Source organism: Lissotriton helveticus, chromosome 7, assembly GCF_964261635.1.
Source record: "Lissotriton helveticus chromosome 7, aLisHel1.1, whole genome shotgun sequence".
Lineage (NCBI taxonomy): Eukaryota > Metazoa > Chordata > Amphibia > Caudata > Salamandridae > Lissotriton > Lissotriton helveticus.
The window spans coordinates 1684698809-1684721358 of NC_136068.1; the positions used below are offsets into that span (position 1 = coordinate 1684698809).

Here is a 22550-nt window from a genome sequence, read left to right on the forward strand (position 1 = left end):
TATGTAACATTTCCTATTCATTGATTTACACACGTATGATTGTCTCCGTGTAATGTATGTGTGATGTAAAGTTTTCTGACACCTCAAACTGGTATACATAGTGCTGTAAAACTAAATGAATCCAAGAGACACTGGTTATGGAGACTTGGGGGGCATTGTCAAATGGTGGTAGTGAGAGAAACCATGGCGAGGCGGTTATGTGGGGGGGCGCCGACAATCATTGTTGCACAGGGGGTCACCAGTACTAAAGCCGGCCCTGTTTTCATTCATCTGATCACACAGACAACTATCCTTGTACTCATACAGCTATCCATCCATTTAAACATTCATACAAACAGCTATCATTCCACCAACCCACCTATCCTAACTGCACCGCTGCTTGTTAAATTCTCGCATTATCTGGATGGTAACCACATAATTACACTATACATCACAGACATCCACTCCACTCTATAACACATACATTTTCACATTTACAGTCCCAATAGCTCAAACTCTTGTTTTCTAAGTGATCACTCCACTGCAAACAAAAAAAACATGAGTAAGAAACATGGTCATTTACAACGTCAACAGCACTAACTTTCACAAATGCGAAACCGATTGCATTGCAAATGCTTGTGCTCTTTCTTGGCTTCCAAACTTTGGAACTCTTTACAGCTTCATTTTTAGTGCGTAGCTAATCACTTTACTTTTTTAAAGATCCCGAAATCCTAGTTGTTTCTGTAATCTCCCTTTCAATATGGCTGCAAGTCTGTTTTCCAGCGACAAAATGTCCGAGAAGGGTATTACTTTGAATTACAAGAACTTTACATTTTTTTATTCAGTAATTCACTCGTGGTCTTTCGCTGCCATACATAGGTATACAATAATTTTATGAGCTGTGAATTTTCTGTATTTACTGTCTTTCACATCCAAGTGTTCTATTTTTTTGAATCACACATTTCGTAGCTGAAACTTGGTTGTCTCTTTTGAAAAGACAACTGAGGTTCGTCTTTTGAATTGTTTGTAAATCAGCTCCACTCGCTTCACAGTATATGATATTCTGCATTTCAAACCTGTATTTGGATGTAAGATTCGTCTGACCACGTCTGTTATTTTTTGTCATATTTAAATTTCTGCATATTTGATATGTATGTATTTTCTGTTTTATTGAGCTTCTGTTTGTTTCAGCTTTTTTCTTGTTTGAATTCAATTAAACAATTGCCCGTCCCACTCCTCATTAATTGAATATTCTAGGTCATTTCCTAACATGACCATGAACAAACTTCCTCCCCAAAGCTCCTGCACTGTGTCTATGTCTCCTCAATATGTTGAAAACCTTCCCCTTTTCATAATGTTCTTTTTGTTGCACCTTGTAGTGTCAGCCCTGCAGAGGAGCTCCCTTTCGAAGATGCCTCCGTGGATCTGGTCATAGCATCCTCAGCAGCACACTGGTTCAACCTTGAGAAATTTATGAAGGAAGCAAACCGAGTCCTTAAGCCACGCGGTTGTATGGCCTTGCTGACCTACACTTCGCATTTGGAAGTTCATGCGAAGGACTCTTCTGATAACTTGACCGCGATCTACCGTGAGGTGAGAAGATGAAATAATGGATGTGTGTTGAAAGAGGACTCCGCTATAGGATATGTCCTGACTTTGTGGGATCATGCCAATCACTTTACTGCTTGCAGAACTAGATGTTTCGTGGCCATGAATATGCAGCTTAAAAGTTTGTATAGAGGATGGCTGTGGAAGGCATTGTCCGGTGGGGTATATCCTAAAAAGATTTTCTTTTTTTGGGAAGTGTGGATTAAAACTGCAGTTTTTATGAATGTAACTCGTTACTTTAAATAAAGCGTCTTATTAGTATATATAGGAGGCTACATTGTACCTTCTCAGGAGAGGTATTGCTTTAAAGTTTCATCACTGCAAGTTCCACCTTCAAAGGGACTGGTACTGTGATGTATTCCTATAGGTTCTGTATCGATCCCCCTATTCCTGACCCTATTCTGGTTAACAAGTTAACTAGCAGCCAGCCCATGATGCAGAAAACCCCCATGATGCAGATACCGTTATCTGATAAAGCCACACTACGGCACAGGAACGTGTTATCTGATTAGGTCATAACGCTTGCCATCTAATTAGACAAGCGATATTCCTCCAGCCCCTGATAAGGCATACGGAGTTCTCAAAACAAATCAAACCTATGTCAACCTGGTAAAAACCCTGCGGCCATTGTTTTGATTTCATCGAGAACTTCAGCAAAAGAATGTGGTAACGACCAAGTAGTATGACATCCTTATTGACGTATCTATGTCCATCCTTACGTCAATCTCGGCACCTTAAAGGTATAAATATTACCGATATTGCCCTATGCAAACACACGCGGTGGTGACGAGATCGGAGCAGCCAGACTTGCCGAAGCCCAGAGCAGAGCAGACCCCGCTGGCGCAGCCCCGCCTTCCTGACGCGCTGAGAACGAGAAGCTGCCTTTTCTCCTGCCGAGAAATCCAGCTCCGGCGCTTCCGGGTAGCCCTCGCAGGCAGCCTGGAATATCGAGACCAGAGACAAGAGATACCATCCCTCATCCATCCTAGATTCCAGGTACAGAACTGAATAACCCCTCGCAGAGAATTCTTTAGTCAGTCACTTGGCAAAAACAAACTTAACTTAAACTGTAACTTTCTATTCCCGCCCACGTATTAGGCTTAGGTCAGGTACACGGGGTAGGCGTAGTTAGAAACACCAGTTGAGTACGATTAGTCAAATGTATATATGTATGTATCTATTTTATCCATTTTAAACCTTCATATGGCTTAGAAACCATATAAATGTTTTTACAGTATTATTTTATACTTCTGCTTTTAATGTATGCACTTTACTTAACCATAAGTATTGCAATAATATCGATCCATTTCTCTTGTATGAGAAAAGAGACTGATCAATAAATAACATCTTTTATTGAACACGCCCGTCTCTTCCTTTTCTCTACAAACTGGTGAGACTAAGAATGCACGTACTGACTGAGTAAAATAAATTGCCTTTTGTTCACACGACTCTAGAGATATACTCTTGATTAGGGGAGAGCAAAGTTGTCATGTTCTATGGTTGTCAGAAACTAAATCCCTTCTTGTCTATCCAGGGAGGTTCAACTCCTCCTTGCCTATTCGAGAAAGTTTCTAGTGAACTCTGAGCTAGCTGGCAAACCCAAAACTTTAAGTCTAATATCAACAGTAGTAGACCTAGTTAACGTCTGGTCTAGGCCTATACTATTGAAGGTATTATTCCAAAGCGCAGAGCCTATTGGGATAATAGGAACTACACTACATGGCGCCCAACGCCTTTTGGAAGGGCGATAAAACTAACGTAAGACATTTAGAGTAACTCAGTTGTGCTTTCTCACTCAGACCCCTTTTTTCCCATAATACTCCAAAGACGTCTGGAGTGGGTGAAAGGTAATATCCGCCAGACCTCGCAGGAGGGAACTCCTATGTATGGTTCTTGGTTTAGTCAACGTTGAAGGATACACTGTTCCAAAATATTGTGCATCTAATCTTTGTTTCCATAAGAAACCTGATCTGCAAACAAACAGAAAAACCTTCCTGTCGGTAAAATGGTAGACAGTGATGATGAAAGAGAGACAGTTAGAATAGCAACTGAACTCGCAGCAGCTGATACTGCTATACAAGAAGCAGACCAGGATATAATACTCATCCCGGTCATCAAAAGGAAATCTATAACCTTAAAACTTATAGAAAATGGACTGACACCTAGAGGTGGCACAGTCATATTCGTAATTGAGGCACACGAATATCGGCAGACAGAGGTATACTATTCATGGATATATTTTCCAGCAGCAAATGCTGTAACAAAGTACTTCCACTATTACAAAATAGAGGAACCTCCTGAAACGTACACTCCTTTCGAGGAGGTGGAAGTACCTCTCAAATTTCAAGAGCACCTGCTCTTATTTGATGGCGCCCTAAAACATAATAATCACATCACCAGGCTCGGTCCTTTAGGTAGACCAGGAGCTACGTGGCCGGTCCTAGCCGGATACACACCACATCCAGACATCGACGGGATGTCTGCAGCAGAGCTTTTAACACAGCTAAAACAATTAATAAAAATACATAGACAATTAGTCCAGGATGTGATGCGGACTTCAACAATCCAACCAGCAATTAAAATTCCACAGCTGACCCCTCATCAGGGGAACACAAATAAAATTACACCACAGAACATACAGTCCTGCCTAGGTAAAGTACCAGCTAAACGGGAACAAATACCATTCTGGTTAGCACAAAAAATCACCCAAATAGAGGCGGTGTTTCCAGACACCACCCCGTTAGAAAAACACAGGATTCTGACTATCTGTCTTCCAATGGGAATCGCACCACACGTGGAGGACTGCGACACTTGGGGTACAGTCTTTGCTTCCATTTACACAAAAACACATGGTGTTCCATCAATTTCGGTAATACCAGATGTGCTAAAACAAATTCAAGATGAATACGGTCCAGAACCCGCTTTAACTCTTGGTATGAAATTACTGAAAGACTTCAAGCAGGTCTCGGCTATATTATTAGCCAACATAAAGGGAGAAGCAGCAAACGTGGCGATCCGCCAGAGGTTAAAAGAGACAGATATAGCAGACCAACCAGCTGAAATTGCCAGAATCATAGAAAAATCCTATGAGGAACTAGGTAGAGATAGTTTAGGTGGAATACCAGTAAATATATGGATGAGGGTAATGCACTCAGGTTCTGCAAATCTCTTTTACATTTAATCGGTATGTGTGCAGCACCAGATTAGTGCCTGCTAAACTCTTTATAAACTGTGAATGTGGCCTGGGATCGCTAGATCTCCAGGACTCCGGTGCGCACTACTTTTGTTATAACAAATGAAACCAATAGTCCATGTTAAACTGTTGTTTTTACATCAAACAAGTTTTAGTCAATGTGAATTCATTCATATCATTTTTTCATCAAAATAATTGTATCAGAGTAATCCAAGATTCATGTACAATTATAAAACACAAATCAGTAAATTGTAAAACACAAATCAATACAACACAATTACACTTGTAACCCAATGCATTTCGGGGTTGGCACCCCTTCGTCAGGGGTCTAAAGAAAAAAGAAGGAAAAAGAAGAAGAAAAAAGAGAAAATAGGAAGCTCTTATTAGTATTGATGTTATTACAAAAAGGAATCTGTCAATTACGTTTAGAGTGATGTATAGATCACCTTACCCTGGTAATTGGTTGTCTTTGGTGTGTAAGTGTTGTGGATTGAAATTTTTAAATCTAGAGGATCAAAGAAACGAAAGAGTAAGAGTGTATGCTAAACCAATATATACCTATATGTTATGTTAAAATATAGGTCGCAGTAAATACCTGTATTTCCGGATAGAACCAGATAATCTGTAAATGAGTCGAAGGCATATAAGTAAGAGAAAATTCCTCTTCATGCTTATTTTTTGGGTATTTACATCAAGACACATGGCTCACCTGTTCGGTTTAAATCACGTAGCCAAAATGATGGAATCTATTGGGTTTAAACGGGTGAAAATAGTATCATGAACTATTTTACACATAGATTGTTTGCAATTGAATTGTGCTATGTAAAGTAAGCATTTACCTGCGAGTTCAGGGTTTTGTGTCTAATGGCTCGCTAGCGTCTTTCTAATCCTTCTCACGCTAAAAGAGAAGTGAGATAATACATGTTTTAGCGGATAGTCATAGAGTATTATTGTCAATCCCATATAGCGCGGGTTAACATTTAGGGCTTACCGGACGGCGTTATGATCAACTCCATATACATTCTGTGACCGGCGAGTTGTGGTGATTGCGCGTTGGCGCCCATGGTCCTTTAGCTATGTCGAGCTAGCTTAATCAATATAGAAGAGGGACTAAGGGCGAAGAAGGAATTTTGGCGGCCATAGTGGAATGGTGTAGCTCGCGATTATAATAGAAGGAGGTTGTTAATAGTGAGTTAGTATTCATTGCTAATAATGCAACTTGTGAGCTAAGTGAGCGAAAAAATTAGAATGAATGGCGATGGATTGGGGTTTAGTGATACCCCAATTATAATGTATTTACTTATCGAATTAATTCCTGGAATTATTAATTGCCAGTGTTGCGGTTATGTGTCTACATCGAGATTGCAAAACTGCATTTTGTGGACAGTCAGAAAAACAGATTATGAGAAAAGATAAAAACCAGGAAGAATAGAAAAAAGTAAAGATGATCTTCATGTTTAGCACATATGGAATATTCGTTTCATATCAACTTTTGGTGCCTATAGCAATTCATATACTCATTATACATAATAATAAATTATAGTATCAAAAAAATATTCATGGTGCACATTATCACAACCTGTGATTGTGTAACACTGTGTTAGTTTCTCCTTTGAAGATTATAGCTATCCACGTTTATACGTAGGATGAAGTATTGTTACTAGCTACTTGTAGTGGCTCTATATTAGAGTTCATGTCTGGAACTTTGATTGTTTAGAGTCTTATTACCAGTAAAACCACAACTGATTGAAAGTCCTGAAAAAATATTTTTTCATAATAATTCAACATCACAAAAAAAGAGCTGGGATGGAAACAAACAATCCAATCCTAAAGAAAAGAAATTCCAGTCCAGAGGAAGGTCACCTCGGCGGAGAGAAAAATCTCCGAACCAAAGACATAGGTCACCCCAAAGTGACCCCTCTGGGAAAAGATATAACCTTAGAAATAGGGATAATATAAAGAAGCCTGATAGATATCAAGACATTGATACACGTCCCTCTCAATCTTTTCAGACTTCCTTGCAGAAATCGGAAAGAAGAGGACGATCAGAACAAAGAGAAGAGCACGCCAAGTCCAAAAACAAGGAACCTGCTCATCTAAAAAAGAAATTACAATTTCCAAAAAAGAAGGTAGCCAGCATTAAAATAGTTAACAATGCCGAGAATTCTGAGGACACAACTGAAAAACGGAGAATGGGCTCAGACGATGCTAGACAGCGCAGCAGAAAGAGCATAGCTCGCAAAGTCATTATGAATCATCTGGAGACAGTGGACACGAATGAATATCTTCAAGTGGAAACTGCAGACACCAGAGTTAGCAAACCTCACAAAATATATGAAATAACATTACGTATAGAGGGAGATAAGACTAGAAAAATAAGGGGACTATTTTGGGATAATCTCTCCAAGGGCTATGCCATCCTTCTAGCTGAAAAAGACTGGCCACCAGAGTTTGTCAGGGATTGCCCTCATGGCGAAGAAATAATTATGCCTGCCTTCTCAAATCATATCCCAATTCATAAAAAATACACACTTGCTAGAAAGTGGGCAGTAGCTCTAGCTCCTGCTTTATATAAAAATCATGTAGGATGGGATGAGGACTCTCCTCCTCACAAAATCCAGTTAAAATCACAACCTACTGCACAAAGGCAGTACCCAATTAAGCAAGAAACTAAAAAACAGGTAAAAGAAATACTAGATCAGCTAGAATACCAGGGGGTGATTGAAACTTGCACCTCACAAATGAACAACCCTTTGTTTCCGGTCTCCAAACCAGACAATTCATATCGTCTAGTTTTGGATTACCGACACCTTAACTCATGTTGCAAAACTTTTGCAGTGCAAAACTCGCATAGTGCTGCACTAATGAATAACATAGTGCGCAAAAAATACAAAACAACATTAGACATCTCTAATGGATTCTTTTGTCAAAACATAGCACCAGAGAGCAGATAGTTGTCTGCATTCTCAATAAATGGCACTCAAAAACAATTCTGTCGGTTAGCCCAGGGGTACAAGAACAGCCCGGGAGTATTCTCAGCGAGAGTAACAGAATTACTACAAACATATGATGACGAAGCATTATCTTATGTCGACGACATATACCTAACAGATGATGACTTGGATACTCACTTGAAGAGAGTGAACACCATAATACTTGGGTTCGCAGCAGAGGGTTACAAATTCAACTTTAAAAAATCCAGAATTGCCCATCTGACAGTCCTGTTCTTAGGATATGAATTATCAAGTGAAGGCAAAAGCCTGGCTGACAATTTCCTAGAGAAATGTGCCGTACTCCAAGCACCTAGAACACTAAAAAACCTACAGTCAATTCTAGGCTTCCTAAATTTCGGAAGAACATACATTGCAAATTACGCAGAAAGGGTCAAACCCCTTTATGATCTAATAATACCAGATTTTAAAAGAACCAATTGGACTCAAATACACACAGAAATTCTGAGATCCTTACAAACAGACATGTTAATTAAAACAAAATTAGAAACACGTGATAACACACGCAATCTTGTGATTCGAGTCATCCCAGGAAGATGCGGATTCACATACCTGACCTCTAATGAGGGAGAAAAGGTACCAATTGCATTCATATCACACTTGTACACAGAGGCTGAAAAGAAGTTCAGTATTAAAGAAAACATTGTTCATGCAGTTCAAACCGCAATAGCTAGAGAAAAAGATAAAGCTGACGGTAGACATATCACAGTCAGAACAGCAGAATCAGCCTTTGAGACACTAACAACACCGTGTAATTTACCAACAACAACATTGAATCCGGAATGGATAGAATGGGTGAATTCAATTACAACGGACAAAGTATACTACTACTTTGATCCAGAACTAGAGGAACTAAAAAATCTAGAATATGAAAGAACATTCCCTCTGCCAATCGACATTCTGCCCTTACGACATTACGCTTGTGTAATCTATACAGACGGACATGCTCAACCCTCCGTTTGGGGAGAACAAGCATACAACCCCACATGTGAGATTACAAAAGAAGTGTGGCGCAGAGGTAAACTAAGACCTCTATTAACAAAAACACACTCAGTAGAAACTAATTCAGAACAACAAACTGAAATATTAGCATTGAAAATGGCGCTAGATAATGCGGATCGCGAATTCCCGACACTTATAGTGTCAGATTCATATTACTGCGTCAAATCATATAACAACGATTTGCAGACATGGATTCAAAACGGTTACAAAGATGACACAGGTGCAACAATAAAGCAAAAACTGCTGTGGGAACAAATAGTTCTGTTACAAAAAGAACTACCAAAGACTCACGTGACACACTCACTGAGTCATCAACGTGATGGTGTTCACGTTGCAGGGAATTCATTGGCTGAAACAGCTACAGCGGTAGCAACTAAATCGGCTTCTGTAGCTAGAAAAAAGCGTACAGTGAAGTATATTGACGGTGAAACAGTGCTGGCGGTGAAAACGTCATCAAAAGGCGACTGCTCAGCGTTACCGATCAACTATCCACTCAATTATACATACAGAATCGATGCAAACTCCGTCCCTTTTGCTCGAATCCCTGGAGTGGGGGATAGATTGATTCCAAACATGGACAGGAGAAACTTGTTAATTGCAGACGCACATATGGGCGAGGGCCTCGGACACCTCAAACTAAAAGATTCTCTGGAAGAATTACAATCAAGATACTGGTGGCCAGGCATGAGCCTGCAGCATACCATGTTTGTAAAGAACTGCCCAAACTGTAACAGAAATCGCAGTGGTGAGAGAAACGGTGTAATACCGTGTCGTTTCACTCCAGAAAGAATCAACAGTAAGAAGCAAAGCGTCCGATTAACATATACAGGCTAGTTTCCACTTATCATGTAGATCCTCAGCACTCGGCTGACGTCTGGACTGTTATACAAAGATTTGCGAGTCTAAATGGCATATACGCTAAGAGCATGCTACGTTTGACCATTGTTTTCACTCTAGCCATCCAGCCTGAGGGGAAACATGGCCAAATGAGCATAGCGCAGCGGGAATCTTCTCACTTCCTTCCTGAGGGTACGGGATGGTGTAAAGAAAAAACCAAGGCAGAAAGCAATCTATAACGGAAAGGATATTAGGTTGGGGAGCTGGGTGGGTCAAACATCTAATAAGTGTCCAACGTAGTCTAAATAACCTGCCAAGAAATTCTCTGAAGGGATTCAGTCCGTACGAATTATTATTTGGAACTAGGATGTTAATCTCTGACCTCGACAGTCAGACTTCAGTGGTGAAGGAAAAAAGCTTTGATATCAAAGACCGTTTGGCTATTTTACAGGACTTAAACGAAACAAGAAAAGACCTGAGCCACATAAAGTTGAAACAACAGCCAACAACCACTGAAGAACCACCACCTGTCCCAGCAAGACCTGTCTGGATTCCAAAAGTCGGGGATCTAGTCAGGGAGAAGATCGCGGTAAAGAAGGAATTTGGGCCTTCTTACAGAAAAGCAGTTCCTGTCTTGTCTATCAACGGGACAAGATCAGTTGTACTACCGCCGCTTGCTGGTAAAAAGGAGAACCGAGTTGTATCCATCGACCTGGTAAAACCACAATCATGTGGCCGATAACAAATAGTAGGCCAAGTGGACTCCTAATGAGTAGCAGAACACCAAGGTTTGCTACCAGTACAGAGGTCCTAACAAAGAGGCTAATCACATTCGAAACGACTACAGAAGAACAACAAGGACTATGCAACAATGCAATGGAACTTAGACCTCTGAAAACCCAAATAAAAACATTTAGCAGAGACACACCAATCTACAATGAAGTACCAAATGATAATGCAAGAAACAGTAATCCTGAAGCAATTGGAACAATTGACAGAACTGCATCCGGCTACTTCATAAACTTCGATGATTCCTCTGAAGGCTTCAGTGAATCAAAGACACAGCCATCATCAAAAACCTTTAAAGATAAAGCTAAAGAACTTTTGAAACAACTGAAAGAAACATATCTGATTTCTCCATGGATCGAATTTTGGGTGGGTTTTGGTGCATTTATCCTCATACTTTGGCTCATCATGGTACTAACTTTGGGACGCTTCATTGAGGGAAAATATGCTAAAAAGGACACAGCAAGTCAGAAAATCAACTTGATCCTCAAACCACACACATCTTCACACGTCGAGAAAAGAGAACTTTCTTCAGTCAACTTCACAGCCAATCCTATACCGGGTGGGGTAGCATGGGACAACACTGACTACGAAATCTATGGTCCGGTTGAAATCCTGAAATATCCACACCAAATCAAGATCTCATTGAGTGACTTTGTAAAACCAAGCTCATTTGCTGATGATTGGGACTTCGAAAGTATAAATAATATGATCTCTGACTTAGTGATGTCTGCTAAATTTACCAAACATGATTATTTGCAGGGTTCTACAAATTATGATAGTATGTACTGCTACAACCACTATGGTAACCATTTTCTACATAAATCTGCACAACCTAGAAATGTTTTAAATTATAATCAATGGGAACATTGTGCAACCCCTCCAAAAGGAAGCTCAAGAACCTTTTATGACAAATATTCATACTTTTCAGGTTTTACCACAAGTAATGCTGAAACATTTTATTTTAAATTGTCAAATAAGACAGGGACAAAGACCATGATAACAAACACGAAATTGATATATTCAGACTCATTCTTTGAACAAATGAATACTTTTGGTTTTGATTATTGGGACAAAAATGTTGAATTGAAAAGTGTTTGAGGTACGAAAGAATGGCAAGTACAAGGTATAGAATCTTTGTTTAGAGCCTGCATGATCCCAGAACAAATTATATTTTTAAATGACACTGTTCAACAAACTACCTGTCTTGGCCTAGCCAAAATCAAAGACTTAAATAAACCGTCTATTCCAAAGCCAACAATGAACAGCAATAGCTCTACAGATGAAGAGATCGACGTAAACTATGTATTAAACCAAAACAGAACACATCCTGATTGGAAACAGTGGTTGATCTGGCCCACAGATACTAATAACTGTCAAGACAGATTCCTTAACAAAACACAGGGGTTCAAAATGACCAGGCCAGACCCTAGATATCCCCAAAGACATCACCCAGGGATAATAACCACCTACAGTGTGGGCAAATTATGCCTTCAATGGCTACAAACTTCCACACTGGCAGAAATTAAGCAACACCTAACTTTACTTACTGATGGTGCTGACTTGCGTGATTTCATTATGGGACCACGCAAACAGCGTCAAAAGCATTTCATAGCAGCCTCTGTATATGCAGCATACAATGAGGCCTGGAAGGTGACTCAAATTGAAACAGCAGAAAGTATACGGGAAATTGACCGTATTAATTTGAAAAAATCACTTTCTGTAGTGGACAATGGGTTAATGACTCTGTCCTCCAGAATTTTTTCTTTGGACAGCATTGTGTCTTCAGCAATCGACATATTATCACAAGACTTACTGTTGTTACAACACGGTCAGTCTCAATTGCGTTCTATTGTACAGCTTGGCTGGACGTTACAAAATCTGCGTTCAGGCTATGTGCCTTGGCGTTTAATCAACACAACGTCACTATTCCATATCTTTAACCTTACTGATAGACAAGTCAGTATGGCACAAAAGGGTGCTGATTATACAATCCTGAGCATTGAGAAACTCGAAAGATTACCAGTGACAATGTCAGAACGACCTGTCAGTGAATGGATAATACATGGGATAATTAATATTCCAATATCAACCTTCAGGTTTCAATACTGCCAAAAATATATACAGGCTGGCATGTACGAAAAACTGGGAAAAGGGTACATTAAAACAACATGGAACTTGCCCTATTCACATGCATGTGTCAGTAATAAAGGACAGAAAGTGTTTCTTAGTGGCAATAATTGTGCGATGTCACTAAGCGGTACACTTCTGTGTAACGGAATTAGTTTGCATGGAGCCTGTGAAGGGAATTCAAATAACCTTTCATGTCACCAGCAAGGCACACCTGCAACAGAAATAGAACCATTCTTTCAAAGACTCTATAATGGGAGTTACATTCTAATTGTAGATCGCAGATGTTGTAGTCTTATGCCCGGGACTCCTTATCTCGTAACTACGACTGCGAAGGTCAAGTGCTGTGGACACTCATTGTTCCCCAGCTCCTTTCCAGACAGGGAGGCAAGGGCATGGCCCAACTTGAAAATTACTTCTATTCGAATAGATACTTTAAGCAGAATGAAAACAGTGCTTCTTCAGACGCCGACCAGGCTCACGTCATCAAAAGAAACGTATGATCTCCAAGTCGCAAGGACGACTGCAGAGATACACTCCTTATTATCAACTAATTCCCCCATACATTTCGCAGAAATCCTGAATGAAATCTTAAATATTTCTGATACCAGTGGAGTCTCAAAGGTATTTAAGACAGTATTCTCGATGGCATTAACACCATTCAAAGCCATACTGGGTATTTTTCCAGATTTCGTCCATTCGATTTTTGGCGGACTTCCCCTTATTTTGGGACTAATTGCAGGAATCCTATTCTTGGTCCTAATATTTCGTTATGGCAAACCATGTCACAGACAAAACACCTGCGACAAGGGAAGAAACAATCCGAGCCATTGGATACCGGGACCGGATATCAAAAATCCTGGGACTATCCCGGCTTAGAGACCTGAACATGACTTGGTTTCTATCATTTCGACCAATGTGGCAACGATGTGTTTTACCTGTATTAAGGTGCCTGCTATGCGGAGAAGAATGCGTGTTAGACACCTGTCTGACGCTACAATCGGATGCGCCAATGGATGCTGAAACATTGTTGAGTCCAATAAAGGCTCATGCTTTGTGCTGCCCTCAACGGCTACCAATCCTGATGACGGCATTCGTGGAAGCTTCACCACTACGATTAAGGGGTAGTGAAGTTCAAGATGAAAGCAGCATCGATCAGGTACGACCTTCTGTCAGCAATCCAAATCAGAACGTCAATGGAGACAATCATGCGCACGAATGCATGGTTACACCTTTTTCCGAGTTAGTGGAACTCTCCCAGGAAGCTGTTGACAGCTTTTTCGAAAGCCTAAATGATATGATGTTCTCACCAGAGCAGAAATAGAGACTTTTGAGCAAGCTCGCACACGGCGTTCCCTGAATTTGGCCTTCAACTTTAATAATAAAGTCACATGAACAATGTTTCCTCCAGTTCACGGACAGCAATTTTTTCAGCAGCCCCAAAATATTTTTGCATATTTTTCGGGACACTTATCTTCTGCTTAAAGTAAGGACTATTCTTAGAGAACTAAAATTCCTAATTTTAGGTAGTTTATAGACATTAGCTGCCCGCTGGTATGTTCATAATTATTCTTATTCTGTGATGAAATGGTCTCGAACCTTTTTTCTGTATTAAGAGCCATTTCATGTGTAAATTCTCATATACCAAATAGCAATAATGTATACAGATGCGTAATTACTTTAGCATTATTCTACAGCTTGAGTGCATACAATACATGTGACTGCTTTTTCCGTATATTTGATAATTTCAAAATGCATTTATGTATTTTGGGGTGGTAAGGTATACACAATACTCTATAGTATGTTGTATTATGTTTTACTATGCCTAGATTAGTAAATATGTCCATAGTTAGCGTGGAGTGGGTGTGATGTATTCCTATAGGTTCTGTATCGATCCCCCTATTCCTGACCCTATTCTGGTTAACAAGTTAACTAGCAGCCAGCCCATGATGCAGAAAACCCCCATGATGCAGATACCGTTATCTGATAAAGCCACACTACGGCACAGGAACGTGTTATCTGATTAGGTCATAACGCTTGCCATCTAATTAGACAAGCGATATTCCTCCAGCCCCTGATAAGGCATACGGAGTTCTCAAAACAAATCAAACCTATGTCAACCTGGGAAAAACCCTGCGGCCATTGTTTTGATTTCATCGAGAACTTCAGCAAAAGAATGTGCTAACGACCAAGTCGTATGACATCCTTATTGACGTATCTATGTCCATCCTTACGTCAATCTCGGCACCTTAAAGGTATAAATATTACCGATATTGCCCTATGCAAACACACGCGGTGGTGACGAGATCGGAGCAGCCAGACTTGCCGAAGCCCAGAGCAGAGCAGACCCCGCTGGCGCAGCCCCGCCTTCCTGACGCGCTGAGAACGAGAAGCTGCCTTTTCTCCTGCCGAGAAATCCAGCTCCGGCGCTTCCGGGTAGCCCTCGCAGGCAGCCTGGAATATCGAGACCAGAGACGAGAGATACCATCCCTCATCCATCCTAGATTCCAGGTACAGAACTGAATAACCCCTCGCAGAGAATTCTTTAGTCAGTCACTTGGCAAAAACAAACTTAACTTAAACTGTAACTTTCTATTCCCGCCCACGTATTAGGCTTAGGTCAGGTACACGGGGTAGGCGTAGTTAGAAACACCAGTTGAGTACGATTAGTCAAATGTATATATGTATGTATCTATTTTATCCATTTTAAACCTTCATATGGCTTAGAAACCATATAAATGTTTTTACAGTATTATTTTATACTTCTGCTTTTAATGTATGCACTTTACTTAACCATAAGTATTGCAATAATATCGATCCATTTCTCTTGTATGAGAAAAGAGACTGATCAATAAATAACATCTTTTATTGAACACGCCCGTCTCTTCCTTTTCTCTAAAAACTGGTGAGACTAAGAATGCACGTACTGACTGAGTAAAATAAATTGCCTTTTGTTCACACGACTCTAGAGATATACTCTCGATTAGGGGAGAGCAAATTTGTCATGTTCTATGGTTGTCAGAAACTAAATCCCTTCTTGTCTATCCAGGGAGGTTCAACTCCTCCTTGCCTATTCGAGAAAGTTTCTAGTGAACTCTGAGCTAGCTGGCAAACCCAAAACTTTAAGTCTAATATCAACAGTAGTAGACCTAGTTAACGTCTGGTCTAGGCCTATACTATTGAAGGTATTATTCCAATGTGCAGAGCCTATTGGGATAATAGGAACTACACTACAGTACTGCATGAAACCTTTCCTTCATTGAAAGATGGAAGCTGTTGTAAAGTGGTCAGAGGGATTTGGCAATTGGCTGTTGTACAGTAAGTTATGGAGATGTTTGACTCTTATTAAATTTGCATTAGACCACGTTGCCACCAACAGCACCATTACAGCATGAGGAACACTTGAGAAAGCAGACTTTCCCAAAGCGTGAAGCCAGAGGTGCCCTGTGTTATCAAAGGGTCCCTGTAACCCAAGGCTCCTCTCCTCACACCTGGTTCTCTGCATAGTTCCTGTGTAAGCTGCAGTAAGAATCAAAAGGAACAAATACCACCATATCGCCCAGCAGTGTGCTTCTGGCTTCAAAGACTGGTCTGCCCTGGTGGACACTGTGAGTGAAAGCTGTGCTGTCACCGAAGTATGCCCTGATGAGCTTGGAGGCCTCAAATGCCAAAATGTCACCATGCTGATGGATTCTGTCACAACTACATTCATGCAAGTGTGAGGATGTGGAGGCCAGTCCCTTCTGCTTCCCCATCTGGATCTGCTTCCCCTCTACTGAACAGATCTAGATCTGTGAAGAGGGCCAGAACGTATGAGAAAATGGGGGCAATGAGAGGAGGAGGAAAGAAAGACACTTGCAGTTTGGTTATCTGAAAGCTTGGCTGGATTTCATAATCCACAGATTCTGTGATTGATAATTCGCCATGTCCAGCATGCAGGTAGGCTGTACTAGTCCACACGCATACTTAAGGTCCCACTGAGGAACCAAACCAAGATGTAACATCACCCACAGAGCCAGGAAGGAGGGAGTCTGAGATTAAGGAAACAAAACGACCACACATTAGAACTTGCTAAGTCCCAAACGACAATTAAGCTAGCAAACCAAGGGAACTGAGGAGGGAGAAAAACAGCAAGGGCGAGGAATGGAAAGGCCGGATGTGAATAATAGCAAAAATCGAGGTAATGGACACAAGTGATATGGTCAGTGCTTGCTACTGCACATGGTAGATCGTTGTACTCTCTCTGCCACTTCTGACCTTGGAGTGATACTGTTCACTGTGGCTTTTCCAGCGCACATAATCTTCCTGCCTCTGAACGCACTGGTTCTAGCTAACTATTTCTGTTACGTCCTTTGTTCTGTTCTTCACAGTTGCCATTTTTTAAGCACTCAAGGTCTGTTATTGCCCATCTTGTCTGGTGACCTGACAGATTTACCCTAGAGATTACAAATGCCACACCAGTGCACTGTCCGCCGCCCGGGACGAGTTGTCACACATATCAGTCTCACTAAATTATCCCTGTGCACATCGTCTCAAGCAAGGCTGCCAGGGCAGTCCGGGCCCCACAGGAGAGGATCCACACACCACAAAGCCAGGAGCCTGAAATGCATCCACAGCCCAGCCCGAACTGCCGCATGAACCAGCAGTTTAAACACAGTTGCAAACAAGCATTTACAATGCAATGGTCTCGGCATTGTTAAAGTTAGAGCCATTGGCATTGCTCATGACATTATTTTTATTTATGTTTTTGTTTTGAAAACATAAATAAATGACATTGTCATTTACAATGCCAATAGCTTAATCACTCGCAAATGAGAGACCTATTGCATTTGCACCCACACAGAACCACCCACACAAAGCCACCCACCCACACATACAGAGCCGCCCACACAGTCATTCACATAGAGCCACCCACACACACAGAGCCACCCACACAGAGCCACCTACACAGACCGAGCCACCCACCCACGCGCACACATACAGAGCCACCCATGCACACACAGACAGAGCCACCCACGCACACACAGACAGACAGAGCCACCCACGCACACACAGACAGACAGAGCCACCCACGCGCACACAGACGGACAGAGCCACCCATGTGCACACAGACAGACAGAGCCATGCACAGACAGAGCCACACACACGCACACAGACAGACCGAGCCGCACACACGCCTGCCCAAGTTATGTGATCAGTTGTTACTATTACTGCAAAGCGATACAAAAGGGGATGATGGACGGAGACTTTGAACAAATCGAACACTCACCCCCAGTCAACTGATCTGGGTTTAATCCATCACCATTCTTTAGTTCACTCAGCCACCCCAGTTCAGACATGGCTATATGCAAATCAGTCTGACCCTGTGCCTTATGGGAACAGTCCAGCCCGAACTGCCAAGCCATGTCTTCCCTGGACCGGAAACAAGCATCCTGGGACCGGTTTCGGATTCATAATCCTCATCAGCCAGGCTATCTTGAATCCAGTGGCCAAGTGAACAAGGGACTCACGTCTGAGCATACCCTGCATCCAGATATCAGTGTACTTGTTTGTGATTGAATATCAGTATCAGCATGAGATACTAAACACAGTTTTGAGTTGGAAATGGAAAGTAGCATCAAAAGAGATAGATGCTGAAATTATTGGCAAACAGGTAACCTTGTTGTAAATGGGTGCCACTGGTCACACTGCAGTGTGTGGGGCCCTGCTATAGGACCTTGTATATTCTCAACTGCGGGTGATGCAGTACCTCTTCTTCTAGATATATATATATTATGTAGCGCAGTTTGTTCAGGTGGTAATCCATACGTGCCACTGCAAACACACAGTCCATGGCTGCTGCGGATGCCATGCCTGGTTCTTGCCTCACATGAACGTGTGCCGGGTTGGAGTTACGCCCCTGTAAGTCTCAATATGCATTATTGCTCTGGTGAGGTGATGCCTGGCTCATGTTAATGTGCAATGCATGTACACATTTCTGTGGATGTGTGTGGTGCGTCTATAGGACCTTTTTTTGTTAGTTTAGCTCCCCACGTGTACTCACCTACCTCTTGGTGAACCGGGGCCCGGCTTGCATGTATCTGTATCTACGGATGAATGTGCATCATCTATAGTGTACGATAGGCCGAGCCCTAAAAACAAGGGCACGCACGCGCCTTGCAAAGTTTGGCCATGCTTTATCGTACGGATTCTCGGAAGGGGAAGCTTTCTATTGAAAGTGCCACATGCCGGTCATAAAATGTTTTAGAAACGTGAATAAGTGACATACTATATTTCATGCAGAACTTAAAACCCTAAACAATGTCAGCCTAGTCGCAGATTTAATGAACATGCAGTGCACGCTGAGAGTGGAATGTCCTGATATGCGAAAAAGGGCCATACCTCATCATCCCCGTGTTTGATGGGCATGCCAAATTATGCAGTGCAGCGTCCCCAGGTTAGAACTTTACTCATACTTTAGTGTCGGAGGCACAAGCTATTCGCGTATTTATATTAATGCTGCAATCAACATTCATTATTAATGTAAAATCAAACCTCCGGAAACCACTAAAGCTACAGTGCAGATGCTCTCACCCCCACAAAATGTTGTCAACATTTTAAACTCCTGGACCAAAGTTTAAACATTGGAGTGTGTGCGTGTGTGTGAGAGAGAGAGATCGCGCACATGTGTATATCTATATATATCTAGCAAGGCATCAGTATATTCTCCGCTGTATGGCTGTTGTCAACATGTGAATGTTCTTGCATTATGTATGCAGTCATTAAAGGCTCCTGTAGTTATATTTGCAAGCACCACGTGAGATTCCATGCATTTATGAAGTTCTAAGAGTACTCTGTCCACATGTAGTTGGCCTCACACACGCACAAAATACACAAAATTTAAAGGGTCTTTATGGATGCACATAAAAGCATTTAGTACGTGTCGATGCGTTCTGCCATAACACTAAGTGCTAGTTGGGTGAGAGTCTTTCACCGCGGCGCTTGCTCCTGAAATCTCTTTTGTTCCTCCATTTTGTCATCTTGACTTCTGCCCGCCTCCATCACTGCGTCATTTCGGAGACTATCAATCTTAATGTACTCCCGAGTCGATATCTGGTGCGCAGGGACCAACCTAAAAGAAAGGGCTGATCGAATGCGCAGGAAATATAGCAATTTAGTTCAAATGAAAACAGGTGTTGCCATGGTGACACCTATTGGTTTACACCATCGATCCCGCGGCCGTCGGGGCTCAAAGACACATATTCCTGCCTTTTTATTAACACAAGAGGCCAGCGGCAGTGAAAGCAGAAACGAAGCACAAGCCAGCACTGTAAAAAAACAAGACTCCCCAACCACTAATTACACACATCAGAGTAATGGGGACCCCCTCCCCCACAGGAATCCATAAATATATGAGACAATCCTGTGGGCCCGTTCCAGACAGAGCATGAATTAATAAAGTGGCAAATCTCTGAAGCACGCACGGGTGGAGGTGGTTTATAGGCTTATAGGGGCAGAAACACAGGGGCGAGACATACGAGGCTACAAGGGGCACGGGCAGGGATAATGAGTGCCTCTCGTGACTGGCTGAAAGGTTGGGAGTCGGCGGGGCAGAGGGAATCAGGAGGGACTGTAGAGGTCACATTTATTACAATATGTTCTTGGGCAGAGAGAACGGTACGTGGCGGTTGTCAACATAGGTCAGGTTTGGGCGAAGGATGGTCAGCGGTGAAACGATGAGTCTGGGTGCTAATTTGGATGGAGGAGTGGGGGAAGGTCACACGGCACAGGAGGAGGGCAGGAGGTATGGGGACAAGGGTGCCCCTTAGGGAGGGAGTTTGTTTCCTTGGCTTTGTGGGCAAATCGGTTGGCTATGCGGGTACCGGTTTCGGAGGCGGGGGGGGTTCACCATCAGTTGGTCTTGGGGCGCAATGTTTTAGGTCTTCGGAATAGGACTGAAAGGGGCATTTGTCCGGGGGTGAATTAACTGGAATTCGGTAACGAACGCATACACATGGAGTAGGATTGGAGGAAGACAAAAGCGTGCCAGGGAGAGCGGCGGGGGTGGGCAGGGCAGGAGGCACTAACTTAGGCGGCTAAGGAAGAGGCAGCATCAGGTTCAGTTACAGGGTGAGAGGAGGGAAGGGGGCAATCAGAGTAAAGGAATTTTTTAGCTAAGGAGAACAGAGCTGGCTATATACCCCATTGGGCGGTCCGAAAAAGTCGGGTGGGGGGGGCTGCAGCTCCACCAGGCATGACGGGGAGCGCCACCCGAATGAAGGGGTTGGCGCCATGCGGACAATACCCAGAGTCCTGTAGTAACAGCAAATGTAAATGTAAATGTAAATGTAAATGTGGGTGTACTTGTAAAGCGCACTGCGACTCCAAGGAGTATCCTGGCGCTGAAGACCGCTGGGGAACCCGTTCTGGTTTTCCCTGTGAGATGGTCCCTTTCTGGGTATCTCCAGGGTGAAACCAGGCATCCCCGGCGTCTGTGGGGGGCCGTTGTAGAGATGAGGCAAGCTTAATGCCCAGAGTTGCCGAGAGTGTTCCCTGGTTAGAGTAGGCACCGAGGCGAGAATTATCGAGTCCGATTTGACCCTGGTCCACGACCCTGCCGCGTCGGGAATTGAACCCTGGTCCCGGGCCGTTCTCTGCTTACGGGTCTGCCGCCTCTAACCAGTGAGCCACACCACTCCACAAGAGACATAGTTGTCAACGTTTCAGAGTGCGTAGACATGACATGTAATAATTTCACATTTAAGTATCAGCGGCATTCAACCGCCATCAATGACACTTTATCGCAAACAAAAACAAGCAGCGAAGGCAAGGGAAACATTAAGTTCACAAATTACACGAAGTTAAGGAACAAACAATCTTACAACGGCTTCAAAGTACCGGAAACGGAGGCCGCCAAACGCTTTCGCTTGCACCGATACGGGGACAAGGATGTTTGCAACAGGGTAAACTGTTCTCGGACTGCTGGGGGGGCTCACGGTGGGGATAGCGGAGGCCAGGGGGAGACCGGGAGCACAGTGTAGTTCGGGGGCGGGCGTGTGGGGGTCCCGGGGGGAGGCGACAGGCCTTGTGGGTGAAGCTGTCCACTTTGGGGAACTGGGAGTGGCGTTTGGTTTGCGGTTTGGGATCGGCGTCCGGTGATCCTGGGCGAGGTTTGATGCAATATGATAACAAGCGCCGTCACGCTCTAGGATGTACTTGTTTTCCTTTTTTACAGTCAGAACCATACTTCAAGGCACTGTTGCCTGCTAATGTCTTTGCAAAGGGAGCATCTGACCCTTGGCTGGTCGGCAGCACCACACTTACAGCTATGCTCAATGACTCCGTGGACACGACCAGGATTAAAATGAGTGTAAGATTGGTCGCCAAGTCTGTTCAGGCAGTGCACAGAATAAGAGGAAACATGTGTGTGCCTGCACAGGAACCACTACCTTAGACTTACTGCTGTTAATAATGCGGCGGCGCACGCTCGCGTCGTATCCGGATGTGGAAAGCTTCTGTGGTGTCGCTGCCTCCAAGGGGAACACGGGCGCTACAGCACGGGCTTGATCCAGCCAACGCGGGAGGATAAACAATGGGCCCACGGCGGGGATTTCCCTCGCACGCAGTCCCTAAATTTATAGGGTGGGCACGGCAATACCCCTTGGAAAATAACTGCTGCGTCACAACTTTAAAATGTTATATTTGGTACACTTTGTACTTCTAACTACCCGAATACCGGTAACCGCAGCCAAGGAATACTGGGTTACTTTACCGATACCCGTAGTGCGCACGCGCGCGTGGATTCAAGGGAGATTGCTGGGGTTTGTATTTCAGTGTTCTAAAATTCTGCGAGAGGGAGCCACATCCGAGCGGCGCGTGGACTACATTTCCCATTGTGCCTGGCTGAATGCTAGAGAAGTAAACAAATAGAAAAGCAAGGCGGTGGCGGCCATGTTTAAAGGTATAACCGACATAAAAGCTGCATAGCCGGTAACGATGTAAAGGCGTCCGCCACCTTCCTTTTG

At 42.9% G+C, this 22550-nt stretch overlaps 1 protein-coding gene across 2 annotated transcripts in view; it reads left to right on the forward strand.

The window, feature by feature from the left end:
* Positions 1-22550, forward strand: part of LOC144770659 (putative methyltransferase DDB_G0268948) — a 241386-nt gene that overhangs the window by 155857 nt on the left and 62979 nt on the right. For both annotated transcript variants that reach the window (XM_078655368.1, XM_078655369.1), the window contains exon 4: positions 1359-1572. In XM_078655368.1, the coding sequence (XP_078511494.1) occupies positions 1359-1572 (214 nt within the window). The remainder of the gene's footprint in view (positions 1-1358; positions 1573-22550) is intronic.